Source organism: Nerophis lumbriciformis, linkage group LG25, assembly GCF_033978685.3.
Source record: "Nerophis lumbriciformis linkage group LG25, RoL_Nlum_v2.1, whole genome shotgun sequence".
Taxonomy (NCBI): domain Eukaryota; kingdom Metazoa; phylum Chordata; class Actinopteri; order Syngnathiformes; family Syngnathidae; genus Nerophis; species Nerophis lumbriciformis.
Window position 1 is genome coordinate 26,619,303 of NC_084572.2, and position 18,963 is coordinate 26,638,265.

Genomic DNA, 18,963 nt, shown 5'->3' on the forward strand with positions numbered 1-18,963 from the left:
CGGGAGATTTTCGGGATAGGCACTGAAATTCGGGAGTCTCCCGGAAAATTCGAGAGGGTTGGCAAGTATGGTTGTGACGTTGATTTGAGCATTGAAATTTGGTCACTTCACCAACGTTGTCTTAATTTACAAATACAACTATTTTGCAATGTTGTTTCAAAGTCAGTTTTAAAGGCCATGTATGTATAATCAACGTTGTATCAATGTCTTGTGCCTGCTGGGCTGTGTTTGTCATGTAGCCCGTAAGTCTAGCTGGGGCTAATGTGTACTTGTGGTAATGCTTAATTAGGAGTGTGAGAACATTGATCCATACTCTTTCACGTTTGTTACAAAAACGACATGGCAGTATACAGCGTTTTGACTTCTCGTTAGCTTAGCCTAGCTTAGCAAGGGCTTGGTAGAAGCAGCTCACAAACTAACACACGACAGAGTCAACCCTCGGAACTTCAAACTATTCCAAATTTGACTGGAATATATAGTCTATAGCAGTGGTTATTAACCTGGGTTCGATCGAACCCCAGGGGTTCGGTGAATCGGCCTCAGGGGTTCGGCGGAGGTCAAAACACACCCGACTCATCGTGTAAATAAAAACTTCTCCCAATCGGCGTATTACGGATACGACTACAGCAGAAGTCAGACTGATTTGCAGGTGTGTAATTTGTTGGTGCACTGTGTTGGTTTTGTTGTTTGAACAAGGTGATGTTCATGCACGGTTCATTTTGTGCACCAGTAAAAAAACATGGTAACACTTTAGTATGGGGAACATATTCACCATTAATTAGTTGCTTATTAACATGCAAATTAGTAACATATTGGCTCTTAACTAGTCATTATTAAGTACTTATTAATGCCTTATTCGGCACGGCCTTATTATAACCCTAACCCTCTAGCCCTGGACCTAACTCTCTAACTCTAACCCTAACCAAATAACTCTAAATTAAGTCTTTGTTACTTAGAATATGTTCCCCTAGTGTCCAAATAACTCTAATAGAGTCTTTGTTACTTAGAATATGTTCCCCTTGTGTCCAAATAACTCTAATAGAGTCTTTGTTACTTAGAATATGTTCCCCTAGTGTCCAAAAACTCTAAATGAAGTCTTTGTTACTTAGAATATGTTCCCCTAGTCTCCAAATAACTCTAATAGAGTCTTTGTTACTTACAATATGTTCCCCTAGTGTCCAAAAAAACTCTATATTAAGTCTTTCTTACTTAGAATATGTTCCCCATACTAAAGTGTTACCAAAAACATATAACTTTGTCTTGAATTTGGAAAAAAAACAAAACATTTTATTTTTCGCTAAAGAAGGGTTCGGTGAATATGAAACTGGTGGGGTTCAGTACCTCCAACAAGGTTAAGAACCACTGGTCTATAGTCTAAAAGCCAAATAAATTTCCCATTTATTTCTGGCAACGGAAAAAAATATCCCACTGTTTCGCCCTCACCCATAAACACATTATGATGGGACTGTTAAGTAATGCAGCTTGTCATTACAACTTGGATGGGTGAATATTATTTAGACCCCTTTAGGTTGTCTTTAAAAAAAAACCAACTAGCGGCAAATCCAGTAGCATTTTTTGTCTTGTTGGACACTTTTGGGGACTATCGCTCATCTCAACAAGCAGCGGGTTATTCCTCCACCCCCACCCCAAACAGTAAATTAATCTAAATTTCGATAAATATTTGTTTTGCTTTTTCATGTTTGCCACAGATAGGTTCAAATCCTGAATATACCTTTTGTTTGGCTATTTTTCCTGTCATTATACCCTTTCACACCTTTGTGATGAACAAAAAATTACGGAAATACAAATTAATATTACCAATAGTGATTCATATAGCTTGTTTTTGCATTAGCATGGCAAGCAACAGTGCAAAAATGCTGCCTAAAACATTAACATCACGGTTTTATCATGACAAATACTCAATAGGGCCCGAGCAGCAGAGCAAGCCCTATTGAATTTGCTGTGATTTTTCTTCTATATGTTTCAAAGCCTTTTTGAGGCCCTTAACATGCATGAAATGTCTCCATAATTTGCCAGTGCATCAGGTATGGCAAAAAGTTTAATATTTTTGGGGTGCCGAAAATTAAATAATTAAATAAACATAATTGGCTCTCTAGCGCCACCTTTAAAATTAGAAAAAAAAATAACCCTTCCGACCAGTTTCACGTATCGACATGAAAATCGCAGGAGTCGCCTATCATGACGGGACGCACATTAAAGTCTTAGGAACTCCTACCTGAAAACGTACAGAAAGTCGGCCATCTTGTTTTTTGGGGAAAAAAAGTGAAGTGAAGTGAATTATATTTATATAGCGCTTTTCTCTAGTGACTCAAAGCGCTTTACATAGTGAAACCCAATATCTAAGTTACATTTAAACCAGTGTGGGTGACACTGGGAGCAGGTGAGTAAAGTGTCTTGCCCAAGGACACAACAGCAGTGACGAGGATGGCGGAAGCGGGGATCGAACCTGCAACCCTCAAGTTGCCGCTCTACCAACCGAGCTATACCACCACAGTAGGCTGTATAGCAAAAAAGGGGCGTACTTTAACCAACTCCTCCTAGGGCTTTTGGCCAAATGAGTCGCGGTTATAATGACAGGTACTGCACATATAGGCGATGATAAAATGCGAACACATTTTGCCTATGCCATAAAAAGTGGGCGTGGTGTGGCGTCAAACTTTGGTCCGATCGCTGTTTGCCATTTTTTGGCGAAAAAAAAGGGGTCGTGGTTTTTTACAAACTCTTCCTTGGGACTTTGACCAAATGAGTCTTGGTTAAAATAACAGATACTACACATAGGGGTGATGATAAATTGCCAAAAAAAATGTGCCTACGCCATAAGATGTGGGCGTGGCCTGGCTCCAAGCTTTGTTCCGATGATTCGCCACAACATCCATCCATCCATCCATCCATTTTCTACCGCTTGTCCCTTTTGGGGTCGCGGGGGGTGCTGGAGCCTATCTCAGCTGCATTCGGGCGGAAGGCGGGGTACACCCTGGACAAGTCGCCACCTCATCGCAGGGCCAACACAGATAGACAGACAACATTCACACTCACATTCACACACTAGGGCCGATTTAGTGTTGCCAATCAACCTATCCCCAGGTGCATGTTTTTGGCGGTGGGAGGAAGCCGGAGTACCCGGAGGAAACCCACGCAGTCACGGGGAGAACATGCAAACTCCACACAGAAAGATCCCGAGCCCGGGATTGAACTCAGGACTACTCAGGACCTTCGTATTTTGAGGCACATGTACTAACCCCTGTTCCACCGTGCTGCCTCGCCACAACATATGAAACGTAAATAACTCGGCTCCACAAATTCAGATCTTGATATATCAGTACCTGTTCCTACCGACTAGTGACAAAAACTGCCCAAGGCAATCGCCAATCTAACTGTCGTTTCTGCACACCTAGTGGTTAGAGTGTCCGCCCTGAGATCGGTAGGTTGTGAGTTCAAACCCCAGCCGAGTCATACCAAAGGCTAAAAAAATGGGAGCCATTACCTCCTTGCTTGGCACTCAGCATCAAGGGTTGGAATTGGGGGTTAAATCACCAAAATTATTCCTGGGCGTGGCCACCGCTGCTGCTCACTGATCCCCTCACCTCCCAGGGGGTGAGGGTGATGTGTCAAATGCAGATAATCTCACCACACCTAGTGTGTGTGTGTGACAATCATTTGTACTTTAACTTTTTTAATTTAAACTGATGCACATTCTCCGATCTTCCTGAAGTTTTTGGTGGAGGGTCAGGGCATCGACTGAATTGAGTGAACCCCACAATGCAAGAGTGCCGAGGGCCCGTTCAACGCTACTCGCAGCTTTAATATTTTCATTGTTTCTTAGGCCCAATTTTGAATAAATCAAAGGTGGAACAAGCCTTCTTCTTAAAAACGGTTTGGCTTTTTATCTGCTGTATTTTGTTTGATTTGGCAAAAAAACTGACATTTTAATGCAAAAATAATATTAGCTGGTGAGCCCCTTAAGTGCTGTCTACCGTTGCTAAGCTAAGCTATGTTAAAATCGATTGGATGGTTTCGTATTCATCTCACAACAACATCAATATTAAAAAAAAATTCTAACATTGGAAGAAAAATGTAATCTCTTCCTTAACCTATTCTTACAAAACGTAAGTAAATAACTAATAAGCCCAATTGATGCCAGCTAGCTACGGTCGTACAGTAAAGAGAGAAACTACTATTTCTAAGAAAGGAAATGCTAAACATATTATAGAAAAACAAACATGAACAAATTATATAAAAAGAATGTACACGTGTGTCCCCATGACCAATAAGTCTACACATGAAAGTATCTATGATATAAAATAATGTATTATTATTATTATAATTGTTACAAGCTTGACTGCTGTGTCATGTGAATCAATGACAGTTGGCCACATGGGGGAGGTTAAAAAATTCACAGTTCCAGTTTGTTTTAGACTTTCTTCCCTTTTGGTTTCGGAATCATTCAATCAAGACTTGAACAGGAAAACTGGAACAATCCAGGAAATTCAATGGCTAAAAGTTAATCGGCTTTCTTCTCTTGTTTGTGTCCTGAGTCGGCGTGAGGAGAAGAAACGAGCACTTACAGTGTAGGACGGATTCAGTTCCAGTTGTCTTGTCCGCTGTGGGGAAAGGAAAAATATCGTATTAATGCCTCCAACTGTATTTGAAAAAAGCTATGGTACGACAACAGATGGAGTCCAAAAAAAAAGTGCGGGTATAAGGAAATACCTTTAAAGTTGAACCCTTGACGCGACATCTTGCAACAAATCACCTTGTCGTTAGACTGAATATTCTTGATATAAAACCCATTTTTTAAACATGTATGACAGTTAAGAATGTTAAAATGCGACTGAATGCACTGCCTATGGAGTTGTTGGTGATAGTTTGACCCTGGAACAGATTATTTCTAAGTCTGTCAAGGGTTTAAAATTCGTATTCAGAATTTTCAAAATTATCAATCATGATTAATCATGAAAGCAGGGGTGTCCAAACTTTTGGACTTGGGGGGTCGCATTGGGCTAAGAATTTTATATATATACTGTATATATTCAATTAAGGACACTCATGATTGTGTGTGTGTGTATATATATATATATATATATATATATATATATATATATATATATATATATATATATATATATATATATATATATATATATATATATATATATATATATACATATATATATATATATATATATATATATATATATATATTAGAGATGCGCGGTTTGCGGGCACAACCGCGGAGTCCGCGGATTATCCGCGGATCGGGCGGATGAAATTTAAAAAAATAAGATTTTATCCGCGTGCGGGTCGGGTCGGGCGGATCAATTAGATATTTTTTTTTTTTTTTTTTTTTTTTTTTTTTTGCGGGTGGCAGTTAAACCAATTCGGAAATATATATACATAGTTAAATGTTGTTACCCACATACGAAAAACGAGCAGGCACCTGCTGCATATGCCACAACAGAAGAAAAAAAAAGAAAAGAGATGGACACTTTTACGGAGCGGAGAAGGGACGCCTCGCCGGGGTCCGGGACCGAGGCCCCTTCCCCCGAGAGGGCCCCACCGGGAGCCGTAGCTGAGGCGATCCGCGAGAAGGGCCCGACGCACGTCTAGGGTCACTACCGCGCCCACCGCACCGACACCCCGCCTCGTCCGCCTTCGCCGCGGCCGGCGTCACGCGCAGCAGGTAAGCAGCTTACCTGCCCGCCACCCCCGTGGCCGGGGGCTCGTAACATGGGTCACTCCGCGCGCTCCGCCCGCGCAGCTTACCTGCCCGCCACCCCTGTTGCCGGGGGCGCGTAACAGGGGTCACTCCGCGCGCAGTGCGCTCACGAAAGGGGTGGGGCTCACCCTGGTTTGTATAGAGAGCAGGACGGTGGCCATGGAAGTCGGAACCCGCTAAGGAGTGTGTAACAACCCACCTGCCGAATCAACTAGCCCTGAAAATGGATGGCGCTGGAGCGTGGGCCCATACCTGGCCGTCGTAAACATGGTAAGCTAACTTCATTAAAATTAATAGTCCTGTCAATAGCATGGAATTACCATTCAAATGTAGTTTTTTTGTAAGCCTTTCAAAAGAATTCAAAATATGAAAAATTTATGAAAATTAATTTAAGCCATCAGACACTTTGAAAAGTGGCACATCACATCTCTAATGTAATCATTTTAACTTTTCAACAGAAATAGCACTGCAAAAATATTAAGGACATACTTCTGTATTTTGGTAGTTATGCAGTCAACATTTAACAAGATTTCTTCAACTTGGACTTGAAAGCATAAATAGTATAAACACTTTTAACAGTATGTCGTGCTGTGAAATACAGCCGACAGGATTGCGCACCACACAGGAAGCAAGGCCAAAGTGCATGGTGCAGGAGAAGAAAGGACTTCTTTCATTTAAGGTTTGTGATAAACCATCAAACTCATTCGTTAAAAGGACTCTATAGTAATATAAAGCGAATTTTTCTGGACATTATCATGCAAGAAAAGTTTATTTTTGGGACCGCGATCACCGCGTAATGATTTTTAAAGGTTGCATTACAAACATGTAACTGTCCCATGTGATCAGCCAGTGCGATTGGAAGTCCATGCTCAATTATTGCCTCCGTAAATAAAACTTCGGCATTTATCACATCCAAATAATCTGTTTGGGCGACGAAAAACGTTGAAAGTTTTCCACTTGTATCGCTAGCAACGGCATTAGACTTGTGTTTTTTTGTCCCAAAGTGGTCTTTTACATCGCTAATTCCTCCGTGTCCGATCGAAAAATCTTGTCTGCACAAGGTGCAATTCGCGTAGTTTTCACCCTTTTTTTTTTTAATTAATGAAAAACCGTATTTTTTTATCACTGCACCCGTAACCCGGAATAGGTTGATGAAAACCGTACGAATTACGGGAAAACCGGAGTAGTTGGCAGGTGCCTCACTAATGCCTTGCATCGTCTATATTAGATATACCGGGCGGATGGCGGGCGGATGCAGTTCTGATCAAACGTTACATCGGGTGGATGGCGGATGGTTGACGACTTTCTGATGCGGTTGCGGATGAAATATTTGCCTATCCGCGCATCTCTAATATATATATATATATATATATATATATATATATATATATATATATATAAATGTATACATACACACACACATATATATATACATATACATATATATGTAGCAATGTTTACTGTCATGATGACCTCCTTAAAGTTTTGTAATCAATCAGAAATATCAAGTAGCTAAAATGCACCAAACATGGATTAGTGTGTAGAGTGTTTTGCATTTGTCCCATCATGCTTTGTAATGGATGTCATTTAGATTTTTTTTACGGTGCATATACGTTGTTTATAATGTCCACAAAGGTTCAGTTAGCAGGTTGAGTTATGTGTGACCATGTCTGTTGACATTTTGTGTTGGTGAGATTATTATTGTTTTTGCACCATGACTAGGGAATGTTGTTTGCATTTGGTCATATAAGTCAATGCTACGCATACTTCTATTCATACTGCTATTCAGAGTGAATTACTCATGTTGTCCACTGGATGGTGATGTAATAGCGGCATCAAAATTATCAAGACTACAAAATTGAATGCAACCTCCCTGTGGGTAAGATTCTTCATTAAATCTATGATGTCTCGCCGGCCAAATTGAAGACATTGGCTGTAGTTTGGACACCACTGGGCTAAAGTGTGCTAAATGTTGCTGAATTTTGACTAAGGGTGCCTCGATACAACTTTTTCACTTCTGAATCGATACTGATATTGGATCCTGGTGTATTGATCCGATACAATCCCAGCAGGACTCTTAAATACTTGTATTACTCTGTAGAGTGAAATGTTAGAAAATGTTTGATCAAGTGAAATTAGTCACACAGAGAATAATGGAAGGTATGAAAAACACTTACCTATGTATTATTAACCATGGATTTATGCTGTTTTCAAGATAAAGTGGAGTGATAAAAAAACTATTTTTTGGCGACGCCGAATGTCCACAACAATTTATTAAATTAAGCCTATGACACAGTAAATCAAATGATGCAGACACATTTGTTACTGGATACTTTTTAATTTGCTTCTGCCTTGGAAACTTTGTATGTGTAAGTAATATGCAACTATGGTTGTTTGATACCTGTTTATATTGACAAATGTGCGTTTTTTAAACTGCAATATTGTACAATTAAGGACACTCATTAAATATGTCCAGCACGGGGGTGTACAAAATTCTTCCAGCGAGGGCCACATACATAAAAATTTAAGGATGCGGGGGCCACTTTGATACATTTTGTACATTAAAAATACTAAAACCAATATTATGTAGATAAAAAAAATGCTAAACTATCTGAACAAACTAATATAATGTAGATCAAAATATGGTAAACTATCTGAACAAAACAACCACATCTTAACTTTACTACATTTCTAATCCAACCCCCTTTGTTGGTTAGCGTGAACAATAACCTTGTGTGCTTATTGGAGGAAATTTAGATGTTAATTGACCATCCAGCTTTGCACATGCAAACGTGCTGCACGTGTAACAAAGCGCTTAAACTGGACATTATATACATTTTTTGTGCTGATATTGGCTCAAACTCGCATGTGAACACACCTAACTGTGACAGGAAAATGATTACACACAAATATTACACACCATAAAATAATTTGCCTATCTCTACTGGAGTGACAGGAGAGTATTTCAATGTTTAAATGCAATGCAGTAAGAGTCGTACAACTAAGAGTTTGCTGACATCATTATTATGTCATAAAATCAATTTGTGGGGCCAGCCAGTTCATTTTGCTCATTTTTGTCCCAGTCACGTTCCGCTTGACAATTTGGAATTTCTGCTGATTTATTCTGTTTTTCCTTTTGAGTACTTTTATTTTGTTACATCTACTTCCTTGCTTCTTAATGTTGTCCCTTGACTGTGTGTAGGGAACGGGGCACATCTGTCTTTCATTCTGTACTGATTCCTTTGTATTGGCGGCGTGGAATGAGGGGGTGGTTTATTGTGTTTGCCATGTTTGTGAGTGACGTGTTCATGTTATTTCCTAATAACTCAATATTCTACTTGATGCCACAGAACAGATTGCTTGTTTTTGTTTTGTCTGCTTCCTGCTATTTTTACTCGGTCTCTTGGTACATAGTTCTCTGCACGGCTCCCTTTGTTCCATTTTTAGAACCATGCAGCGTCATGTGAATGGATTATTTATGATTAAAGACTTTACTGATCCTACAGCCTTGTCCCTAAATCCTGGGATCCACAAAACTGTTCTGTGATAGTCTGTGGTCAACCTCTGAGTCTTTTATGAGTCTGCATTCCATGTGTCACCAAGCCCGGCTAGCTCAGTCGGTAGAGCATGAGACTCTTAATCTCAGGGTCGTGGGTTCGAGCCCCACGTTGGGCGCTTCATTTTTTTTATGGGGGTAGGGCAGCAGAAGGTTTTTAGGAATTTGAGCGAGAAGTTTCAAGTTGACATTTCAGAAACAAAGTAAAAGCGTCTTCCAACATAAAGACGGTAGTTACGTTATGCAACGACATAATATCCTCAAATAGAATAGTTTGCTGTGATGTAAAATGCGGCAACAATTGCACGTCCTTGATGCTATCTAGAGACATTTAGAGACTTTACGATGTCCGGCAAAAGAGTCTTCTCCTTCCAGAGTTGTCACATTTGACAGCAAAGTGTAGGATGATAAATCAAGGTGATAAGAAGACGAATAAGATCCCGATGAAAGATGATGCATTCAAAGCCCCTCACAACAACAAAAAACTGCGGTTTATGGGATTAGTAATACCTCTTGATGGAGGTGAGGTCACTTTGGATCACCAGTCGGGGCGGCTGGGAGGGGCGGAGGCTCGAGGGAATCGGGTCATGGTGTCACAATAGGGGGAGCTACATGCACACATACACGTCTTTTTAAAAAATATATATAATGTACCGTACATACAAATCGTTATCAACCACAGTGCAACACAAGAGCCATGCAGGGTGCGAGGGAAGCGAACACCCAAAGAAGATGGAAAGAAAGCCGGAAGACAAAAGTATGGAAAAGATTGTTTCATGAAATGAGGATCCAAAGACAAATGAAGACATGAAGACGAAGCTCAAGATCCCAAAAATTTTGAAGCGGCAGATCGAGCAGATGGCGAAATGTTAAAGAGACAGACGTCAAAGTGCAACAAGCCACGGGTAAGTGGAGCTGGAGAGTATGAATGATGTGAGAGCGTGGAAAATGGTTTGAAAAAAGTGAGGAGAAGAGAGAAAAGACAACTTAGTTAATTTTTTATGAAAATTAAAATGAATACATGATCATAAGGTCCAATATAAGAGTTGGATGAGAGATGGCACATTCATACGCCTCTAAAGTAGGCTTAGTTGTTGCTCATAAAAGCGATGATTAAGTTAAAAGTTAAATCACCACTGATAGTCACACACACACTAGATGTGGTGAAATTATCCTCTGCATTTGACCCATCCCCTTGTTCCACGCCCTGGGAGGTGAGGGGAGCAGTGTTGACCACAGAACCAGGAACATTAATTGTGCTTAGTATGGAGGTTAATTTGTGTATTTATTATGAAAGCTTTTTTTTTTTTACACTGAATTTAGGTAACTGAATTTTTAGCATTTGAATTTTGTGAACTTAATTTTTTTACATCAAATTATGCTGATAAATTCAGTGAAAAAAATTGGTAGCAAAATTCATGTGTTTAAAAATTCAGTGTTTAAAAATTCAGCGTATGAAAATTCAGTGTATAAAAATTTAGCGTATAAAAATTCAGTGTTTAAAAATTCAGTGTTTAAATATGTTGTGTATAAAAATTCAGCGTTTTAAAATTTAGTGTATAAAAATTCATGGTTTAAAAATTCTATGTATAATAATTAGGGGTTTAAAAATGCAGTGTTTAAAAATTTAGTGTATAAAAATTCAGTGTTTTTATACACTGAATTTAGGTAACTGAATTTTTAGCATTTGAATTTTTTTAACTTAATTTTTTTACATCAAATTATTCTGACAAATTCAGTGAAAATAATTGGTAGCAAAATGTGTGTGTTTAAAAATTCAGTGTTTACAAATTCAGTGTATAAAAAGTCAGTGTTTAAAAGTTTAGTGCATAAACATTCAGTGTTTAAAAATTCACTGTAAGGGACAAGTGGTAGAAATGGATGGATCGATGGAAAAATTCAGTGTTTACAAATTCAGTGTATAAAAACTCAGTGTTTAAAAGTTTAGTGTATAAACATTCAGTGTTTAAAAGTTTAGTGTATAAAGATTCAGTGTTTAAAAATTCACTGTAAGGGACAAGCGGTAGAAAATGGATGGATGGATGGAAAAATTCAGTGTTTGAAAAATCACTATATAAAAATTCAGTGTTTAAAAATTCAATGTATGATAATTCAGGGTTTAAGAAGTCAGTGTTTTAAAATTCAGTGTAAAAAAATTCACTGTATAAAAATTCAGTGTAAAAAAGAAAAATTTGCTGCTTCAAAACGCAAGACCACTTCCTGTAAATAAAGACTGAAGCAATCGATCCTGTCTTAACCAGCCAATGAGGTTTCGAGTTTGAAGTCACGTGACACGGGTCTTACAAAGAGGCAGGAACACTGAATTTTTAAATACAAGCATTTTGCTAACAATTTTTTTTTCCAATGAAATTGTCAGCATAATTTAATGTAAAAAAATTCAGTTCACAAAATTCAAAAGCAAACAATTCAATGACAAATTCAGTGTGTCAAAAACAAGCTTTCATAATAAAGACACAAATTAACCTCCATACATACATAATAGCCATCTTTCCTGGTTGCTCATTAAAACATAACATAAATCACATTATATCATCATATTAAAGGAATGTTTGTAACATTAACACAGGTCTAGAGGGCGCTAACTTTCCAGCATATTTTAGGCGTTATATCCCGCACTTTTACGTCTTGTAGGACGTAATGACGTAACTATGTACATACGTAACACATGCACGCGCATTATCTTTGGGTGTTGCTCACTAATAATACCGATTTGGATAGTTAGTGTTAGCTGTCATTGAACGTATTTTCTATCATAACATGACTCCAAATTGTTCGCAGCTTCTCTTGGACTGCTTTTGTGTGTGTGCACGTGTAGGTGTTGACGAGACAGGGTGAGTGACCACTGTAAACATTTTATTCATTTTATTCGGGCCATTAAAAAAATGTATTACACAAACTTAGTAATTGTAAACAATATAGACAGTTTGATCACAAATGTGTTCTGTTAAACTACTAATGGTAACATAAGCTAGCCAATGGTGTTGTTGTTGTATTTATTGCTTTGAAAAATGGAACTGTGAACAAGTTGCAAACAGCCCCTTTAAGTATTCAATATTTACTTGGTTACATTCTGTAACAATAGCACCCCATTTGCAAAGCTAAATCTGGGGCCTGTGTTCAGTTTTTATCTCGATAGCTTTACTGTGTTGTGCCCTGAAGTACAGGACAAAAACAACGGCACCACTCCTAGACAAAAATATATAACATCTACCGTATTTTTCGGACTATAAGTCGCAGTTTTTTTCATAGTTTGGCCGGGGGTGCGACTTATACTCAGGAGCGACTTATGTGTGAAATTATTAACACATTAGCGTAAAATATCAAATAATATTATTTATCTCATTCACGTACGAGACTAGACGGATAAGATTTCATGGGATTTAGCAATTAGGAGTGACAGATTGTTTGGTAAACGTATAGCATGTTCTATATGTTATAGTTATTTGAATGACTCTTACCATAATATGTTACGTTAACATACCAGGCACGTTCTCAGTTGGTTATTTATGCCTCATATAACGTACACCTATTCAGCCTGTTGTTCACTATTCTTTATTTATTTTAAATTGCCTTTCAAATGTCTATTCTTGGTGTTGGGTTTTATCAAATAAATTTCCCCAAAAAATGCGACTTATACTCCAGTGCGACTTATATATGTTTTTTTCCTTCTTTATTATGCATTTTCAGCCGGTGCGACTTATACTCCGGAGCGACTTATAGCCCGAAAAATACGGTATATAGATATAGGTATTTTAGTGAATGCAAATTAGTGGGAAAATGTATAGGGCTGTTTAGCTAAACTGGTATGCATATACTTTTTAAGTAAGTAATGTATCCCACCACTGACATCCATTCATTTAAAAATGTAACGTTGAGGGCGTTTAACACAACAAAAGTTGTTAAGTTTTTAGCTTATTGTGCTGTCTTTATGCCCTAATTTTTATTTTCCTGAGGGAACTCTCCTGAAGGAATCAATAAAGTACTAGCTATCTAAAGTCCTGCATAGGGGGCACAGCTCCACCACTGAATGTAAAGACAAATGTATGCATTGGTGGTTCAGTGGTAGAATTCTCGCCTGCCACGCGGGAGGCCCGGGTTCGATTCCCGGCCAATGCACAAATGCTTTTTATCTTTTTTTCCTATTTCGCCGTCTTCAAATCAGCTTTGCTAGAATATTTTTAACTTCTGTTTAGTTAGAATATTCTGGCACATATACACTTTACTTTGCACATTCAACGCAGGTATAGTCTAACCCTGTGGCAGTAGCAATCGCCATTCATATAACTGCAGGGAATACTAACGTGGGTGATCCGAGTCTACGACTCTTTCGGCAGGTAAGGGTCGTTTTACAGTGATTGTTTTCAGGGAAGTAACTAGAATTTGACAAATGGAGGTCTCAGTGAAGCTTTGAAAAAGGCTAAAATCATGGGTATCCCAGCACCATATTAATAAAAAAAAGTGGACTGTTACAAAATCATGCTGATTGTCAAAGATGTTAGATATAACGTGATAATTCTACCTCAATTAATACTTTAATTATTTATATACAATACATCCATCCAATTTTCTACCGCTTGTCCCTTTCGGGGGGTGCTGGAGCCTATCTCAGCTGCATTCAGGTGGTAGGCGGTGTACACCCTGGACAAGTCGCCACCACATCGCAGGGCCAACACAGATAGACAGACAACATTCACACTCACATACCAATTTAGTGTTGCCAACCATGTCTTTGGAAGTGGGAGGAAGCCGCAGTACCCGAAGGGAACCCACGCAGTCACGGACAGAACATGCAAACTCCAGACAGAATGAGCCCGAGGATTAAAACCAAGATCTTCGTATTGTGAGGCACATGCACTAATGCACAGTGCTGCCCTATTTATATATAATAATATATAAATTACACAATTGTACTATTATTGAATCATTAATTTAAAAACCATACCAAAGTCACTTATGTAATCTTCTTTTTGTCATTGAGAAAAAATACAGAGGACATGACCTCGGTAGCTACGGCCATGATTGTTTTGCCACATAATACAGCTGACTCTTCTCACCCTGGACACAAACTATTCTCCCCTCTCCCCTCAGGCAGGAGACTACGGTCCATCCAGACCCACACCTCCCACCACCTGAACAGTTTTTTCCCCTCGGCCATCAGACACATGAACAATAACAAGATCAGATAGCTCAGTTACAGCTCATGTTATTCTATTCTGTGTTATATGTGTTTTATGTTGCACGATTGCGCCAAGTAAAATTCCTAGTTCGTGAACCCGTTCTCAAACAATGGCAATAAACACTCTTCTGATTCTGATGCTAACGAGGCGTTGCTCCCTTTGTATCCTAACAGTTGATTTTTACAACACAATAGAGCGAAACCATCCTTGTCTGAGCACACCTTCCTCCTAATACAAATTGTTTGGTCTTTGGCATTAGCGCTTAGACTAGATCTGAATGCACAGACCATACTTGCCAACCTTGAGACCTCCAATTTCGGGAGGTGGGGGAGGGGCGTGGTTGGGGGCGTGGCTAAGAGGGGAGAAGTATATTTACAACTAGAATTCACCAAGTCAAGTATTTCATATATATATATATATATATAAGAAATACTTGACTTTCAGTTAATTCTAGCTATGAATATATATTTATTTTATTGTATATATATATATATATATACATATGTATAAAATAAATACTTGAATTTCAGTGTTCATTTATTTACACATATACTTGTTGAGTTAAGGGTTGAATTGTCCATCCTGGTTCTATTCTCTGTCACTATTTTTCTAACCATGCTGAACACCCTCTCTGATGATGCATTGCTGTGTGGCACGCACAAAAGTGCTTTCATCAAATGCACCAGATGGCAGTATTGTCCTGTTTAAGAGTGTCACAACATTGCTGTTTACGGCAGACCAAAACGTGACTGCTGTTGTTGTGTGTTGTTACCGCGCTGGTAGGACGTTAATGAAACTGCCTAACAATAAACCCACATAAGGAACCAAGAACTCGCCCTCGATCATTCTACAGTTATAACGTCGTTGGGCAGGCCCACCGTTTATATTGTGGGAAATGCGGACCTGAGTCCGCCTGAATTTCGGGAGATTTTCGGGAGATAATTTGTCCCGGGAGGTTTTCGGGAGAGGCGCTGAATTTCGGGAGTCTCCCGGAAAATCCGGGAGGGTTGGCAAGTATGGCACAGACTGATGAAGCCTCCTCGAATGAGAGGCAAAACTTCTTATAAGATAAACTTAACAGTCCAATTGTGATCGACTGAATGCCCTGAGAATGCAATGACCTGGAGGAATGAGAACATACGTAAACACGGCACTATTCTAGTTAGCCAAAAGCAGAGTGAACCCAAAGCTTAATCACACCCTCAATCGTAGATACAGATCCAGCAAAGCGGCAATCATCAGGTACAGTATTTCTCCACTTATACCCCTGACATCTGTTCATTTGAAAAGGCAAAATTTAAGCGTTTAATAGAGCAAAAGTTGTTATCTTGATTGTTTAATGTTCTGTCTCTTGAAATTCAGGACAAGAATGACAGTACAACCCTGGACAACATCTGGGAATGTGTGCGAAAATCTTCAGTGATTTTGATGACAGTGGTATGCATTGGTGGTTCAGTGGTAGAATTCTCGCCTGCCACGCGGGAGGCCCGGGTTCGATTCCCGGCCAATGCAAGAAAACCTTTTATATATTTTCATATCACCCGTTCATTTAAAATAGTAACAAGGGCAATTAACTCAGCAAAACTTTTTATAGGGGCTTAAAACAGCTTTGAACTAGCGTAAAACTAGCAAGGCGGCAGATGGTAAGCAGTATTCGGCAAGTTTCTTTTAAAAAGTAATTAATTAGTTATTTGTTACTGTCCCCAAAAAGTGATTGAATTACTAATACTCAGAAAGAGCAGCATTAGCTTAGCATTAGCTTTTCTCCTGTCTTTGTTTGCTTAGCAGTGGCAGTTTGCCGGCAGTGACCGCAGCTCTGTTTGATAATTTCACTGGGTTGTGTTAGCGGTAGTTAATAAAGAGATTGAATTTGCTTTGATTGCTGTAGTCTCCTTGTCCCCAAACAGGGCATTTTAACACTTCTAACATTGATTTATTGTTCATTATTCCCTCGTAGTAGTAGTAGTAGGAGTAAGAGTGTGTTTGTACATGTGTATGAGTGTTGTTTGCTATGTGATGTTGCCTATTAGATATCAAGTTCATTTTAGTGTGGTGCTGCCTGTAGCTTGCATTAGTAAAAATTTACTTCCTGTAGTTGAACTTGCTGTGCTTCTCACGCTGTCTTGTTGACATACAACCACATCAAAAGTCGCATGTTACATGAAAAGCATCGGTAACGGCGTTGTAACATACGTAAAAGTAATTTATTAGATTTTTCTGTGTTAATACGTTAGTAACGCCGTAATTATGCAACACCAATTGTAAGTACAGTATCTCACCACTGACATCCGTTCATGAGAAAATGTAACATTAAGGGCGTTTAACAGAGCAAAAGTTGTTATCTTGATAGCTGATTGTGCGGTCTTTGCGTCCTGAAGTCTGGTACAGGCAGGATAGTGCCACACATGGATGTTTAGAATTATTTGAATCTAGATGTAAGCATTGGTGGCTCAGTGGTAGAATTCTTGCCTGCCACGCAGGAGGCCTGGATTTGATTCTTGGCCAATGCACACATGCTTTTTATTTTCTATTTCTTGTTAGATTAGCAGCAGCAGTTTACCAGCAGTGACTGCAGCTCTGTTGAATCTTTTCCCTGGAGTGTGTTGGCGGTAGTTAATAAAGAGATTGAATGTGCTTCCATGGCTGTAGTTTCCTTGTCCACAAACAGGCGACTGCAGGATTGCAAGCTTGTCATTTCAATCAATGATTTGTTGCTTATTATTACCTTGTCGTAGTAGGAGTGTGTTGTACATACGTGTTGTGTGTTGTTTGCTGTGTGATGTTGCCTCTTCCTATTAGATATCAAGTTCACTTTAGTGTGTTGCTGGTAGTAGCTTGCATTACTAAAAAAATACTTCCTGTGTGTGAACTTGCTGTGCTTCTGACGCTGTCTTGTTGACATACAACCACTTTAAAAGTAGCGTGTCAAGTTTTAAGTAACAGCGTTGTAACTTACTTCTAACTAATTCATTAGATTTTTCATTACTTGTACATTAGTAACTCTATTATTTGGTAACGCTGTTATTATGTTACGCCGGTATTATGTAACGCCATTTTTCCTAACACCAATGGTAAGTACAGTATCTCACCAGCTTCCATGCACTAAAAAAATCTGATTTCTCAAATAGCTAGTTTTTTGTATTTTCACACCGATGTGTGAAGTCCAAGTGTCCATGCATTTTCTCGAATGCGACTAATGGTCATACGCCATGTGCCTCCCGTACACTGGGGGGGGTGCTTATACAATCTTCCATCCATCCATCCATTTTCTACCGCTTGTCCACGGTTAAATTCATTTCTTTTTCCGGTTGACCTATGACGTCAAGGTAGCCATTTGCGGATCCTTACAACTTGTTTTAAGTGATGTCCGCTGTAATATTGGCACAGATTACAAATATTATGTCTCTAATTGCTAGGCTGATGTTAAATAACACAAAAGCAACAAGAAATAATCTTAGATTGCGCTACTATCATGGCGCTACTACCAGGGCGCTACTACCATGACGCTACTACCAAGAATGCATCAGACTAGTGGAAAAGTTTTTTCGAAGGTATTTTCGGACGAAGAATCATGGAAACAAAACTTTTGTACGTCTCAGAGTTCATTCATAATGCTCTGTGGACTGATGGAAGGAGTTTTAAATCCGAAGGAAAAAATAATTTGTGCCACAGTCGATACTGTTCCAAATGAAGGTTGCTATTTTTCTGGACTATCTTGCCAGTTGTGCAGCGTTATTGCTAATCAGTTTGCAGTGCGCAAATGCAGCGTGAAGAGGTTTGTGTACCCTTTATTATTTGTCTTTAATATACCTGCTTCATTCTCTTTCATCTCATTTGTATTTCATTCGGGAGTCTGAATTAAGCCGGCATCTTACATTTTCTTAGCCACCTTCTTGAATAAATCTCTGTTTCTATTTTTCTACCCTCGATGCACTTTAAAATGTTTTGTTATTTTAATTTGTGAAGCAAATAAAAAGTATCCCTTTCATGACAATTGTTGCTATGTTTTTATTGAGTGGTATCTGCTTCCGGGTTGTATACCGCGCATTGAGACTGATACATGCGCACACACACCCCTCGAGGGATCTGGTTTCCAATCACATAATCTAGGAGTTTTTGTCCGACTTTTCAAAAACCGAACACGATCGTATTAAGGTGTTTCCATGGGCTGTAAGGCTGTAGAGCTGAACTATTTGAAAAATCTGACTAATTTAGTGCATGGACGCGTACTGACTAATATCTGTTCATTCAAAAATGTAACACTAAGGGCGTTTAACTGAGCAAAAGAACAGAGTGGCTCAGTTGGTAGACCGGCCATGCCAGCAACTTGAGGGCACCAGGTTCGATCCTAGCTTCAGAAATCTTTGTCACTTTCGTTGTGTTCTTGGACAATACACTTCACCCTTGCTCCTGATGTTGAAGTTAGCGCTTTGGATTGGAGCTCCCACTATCAGTGTGTGAATGGGTGAATG

General features: G+C 39.1%; 1 protein-coding gene and 3 non-coding genes across 7 annotated transcripts in view; 3 read left to right on the top strand and 1 right to left on the bottom strand.

Moving 5' to 3' along the window:
* prom1b (prominin 1 b) overlaps positions 1-18,963 on the bottom strand; it is a 66,786-nt gene that overhangs the window by 1,365 nt on the left and 46,458 nt on the right. For 3 of the 4 annotated variants that reach the window (XM_061984063.1, XM_072916080.1, XM_061984062.1), the window contains 2 exons: positions 9,804-9,901; positions 1-4,622 (listed from right to left, as the gene is read on the bottom strand). The exon at positions 1-4,622 is cut by the window's left edge and continues 1,365 nt beyond it. In XM_061984063.1, the coding sequence (XP_061840047.1) occupies positions 9,832-9,901 (70 nt within the window). In that variant the 3' untranslated portion in view covers positions 1-4,622; positions 9,804-9,831. The remainder of the gene's footprint in view (positions 4,623-9,803; positions 9,902-18,963) is intronic. The other variant, XM_061984064.1, reaches the window with a different exon arrangement.
* Positions 9,340-9,412, top strand: trnak-cuu (transfer RNA lysine (anticodon CUU)). The gene has a single exon. It is a non-coding gene; the product is annotated as a tRNA-Lys (tRNA).
* Positions 13,360-13,430, top strand: trnag-gcc (transfer RNA glycine (anticodon GCC)). Its single transcript has one exon. It is a non-coding gene; the product is annotated as a tRNA-Gly (tRNA).
* trnag-gcc (transfer RNA glycine (anticodon GCC)) lies at positions 15,933-16,003 on the top strand. The gene has a single exon. It is a non-coding gene; the product is annotated as a tRNA-Gly (tRNA).